General features: G+C 60.0%; 1 protein-coding gene across 1 annotated transcript in view; it reads right to left on the reverse strand.

The window, feature by feature from the left end:
* Positions 1-1,934, reverse strand: part of ZNF142 (zinc finger protein 142) — a gene marked incomplete at its 5' end in the record, with an annotated part of 9,371 nt that overhangs the window by 359 nt on the left and 7,078 nt on the right. The window contains 3 exons of the mRNA XM_009577529.1: positions 3-210; positions 603-708; positions 1,601-1,873. Coding sequence (XP_009575824.1) covers positions 3-210; positions 603-708; positions 1,601-1,873 — 587 coding nt within the window. The remainder of the gene's footprint in view (positions 1-2; positions 211-602; positions 709-1,600; positions 1,874-1,934) is intronic.

The raw sequence follows: 1,934 nt of genomic DNA on the forward strand, positions 1-1,934 counted from the left end.
GCAGAAAGACGCAGGCGTTGCAGACGTAGGGCTTCTCCTCGCTGTGCTTCTTCAGGTGGGTCTTGAGGAGGAAGCGGGTCTTGAAGGCCTTGCCGCACTGCTCACAGATGAAGGAGCGGGCCTCCCGGTGCCGCGTCTCCTTGTGCACACGCAGGGCGTCCGCCCGGTTGGTGCGGTACTCGCACTCGTCGCAGCGGTATGGCTTCAGGCCTGCAGCGATGGGGAAGGGGCTGGGATGGGGGTACGGTGCCCTCCCTCCTGCGGGTCTCACTGTCCCTGTAATGGCATCACTCCCCAGGGACCCCCCTACATACCATCCTCGGGACTGGGAAGGCACAGCCTGCCAGCAGGCACCTCAAAACCCCAAATTTCCAAGGCACCATGCCTTGGCCCCTGGGGTCTGTACCGCCCCACCTTCCCTCCCGTCCTGGGGCACTTCCCTCCCGTACCAGCGCACAGGAACGTGCTGCCCCGCAACTGCTGGGGGTCCTCCCCCGCCTCCAGCTGGGCCACTGGTAGCAAAGAAGCACGGAGCTGGGGCCCATGCAGCCCCAAAGCCCTCCCCGGTGCTCCACAGCCCGTCCCTGGCGGGCAGCACTCACCCGTGTGCTTCGTCATGTGGTACTTGAGCTGGTTCACCCACTTGCACTTGTAGCCGCAGTCGGGACAGAGGTATTTCCGCTCCTCCTTGTGGATCCGCATGTGGTACTAGGCACAGGGCAAGAGGGCTGGGTCAGGATGAGGCCATGCCACCTGCCCTGGGAATGTTTAGGGCTCTGGGGTGTCAGCGAGGGGCTCAAAGTCAGCTCTGACATCTCAAACTGCATGGGGCAAGGAGGGCTGTCTGCTTGCCTGGCAGACTATGGGCAGGGGGGATCCACAGCGGGGTCAGGATGAGACCCCCATACTGCTGAGCTTGCCCTGTCCCAGCCTGTGGAGGGGCACAGGCTTTTCTCCCCACTTAGGTATTTAGGGCAAAGCCCAGGTTAAAACCTAGCCCAGCAGAGCTAGCCCTGAGCTGAGCACATTGCGCAGCCTTGCCCAGGCGGCCCCAGAGGGCTCCAGCTCACCCTGGCCATTAAAAAAGTCAATATTTCTTTTAGCAAAACCAGACCATTTTCCCCTCCATTACCCCACGCCTGGCCCTCCTGTTCTAGGAAAGGCCCTTTACCATGCATGAGGATGCTGATCACCTACAGAAATGAGGGCAGGGTCTGGCTCTGCTTGCAGGGAAGCTGAGCTTTCCCTGCACCGTGTCTGACTGGTGCCACAGGGCTGGCTGCACCCAGAGGATGCTAGAGATGTCAGTGGGAAGAGGAGTGAACCTGGACAGCTGCCCACCTTCTTGCTTTGCTACAAATCCCTCTTCCCCTTCATCTGCAACAGCAGGGAGAAGGGTTTAGGACAGAAACATATTGTACCCACGTGAGTTTTACCTGCTCACCTCCTATTCCTGGAGGAGCCACAGAGAAGAGGAGAGAGAGGACAAAACTTTCCCTTGGGAGTTTCTTCTTCTTCCCCAAATCCCCGTATCTGGGATGCCCCCCAACCCACATAGATGCAGTAGGCTATATTTCCCATCCCCAAGCAGGGCTCTCACCTTGAGACGCGAGGGGTCGGCGCAGGCGTATTTACAGAGGTGGCACTTGTAGGGCTTCTCGCCAGTGTGGATGCGGATGTGCCACGTGATCTTCTGCCTGTTCTTGGTGGTGTACTCGCAGTCCGAGCACTTGTACACGCGGGTGCCCCCATGGCCCTTCATATGCTGATCGAAGACGAGCTGGTGGCGGCAAGCAAAATCGCAGAAGGGGCACCGCAGGGGTTTGTCCTGGGGGGCATCCGGCTCGTGGCTCTCCACGTAATGCCACACCAGCTGCTGCCGTTCCTTGGCTGCAAAGCTGCACAGCTCACAGCGGGGGCTGGAATGCTGCGTC

The sequence above is a fragment of the Fulmarus glacialis genome, unplaced genomic scaffold (genome assembly GCF_000690835.1).
Source record: "Fulmarus glacialis isolate BGI_N327 unplaced genomic scaffold, ASM69083v1 scaffold19265, whole genome shotgun sequence".
Lineage (NCBI taxonomy): Eukaryota > Metazoa > Chordata > Aves > Procellariiformes > Procellariidae > Fulmarus > Fulmarus glacialis.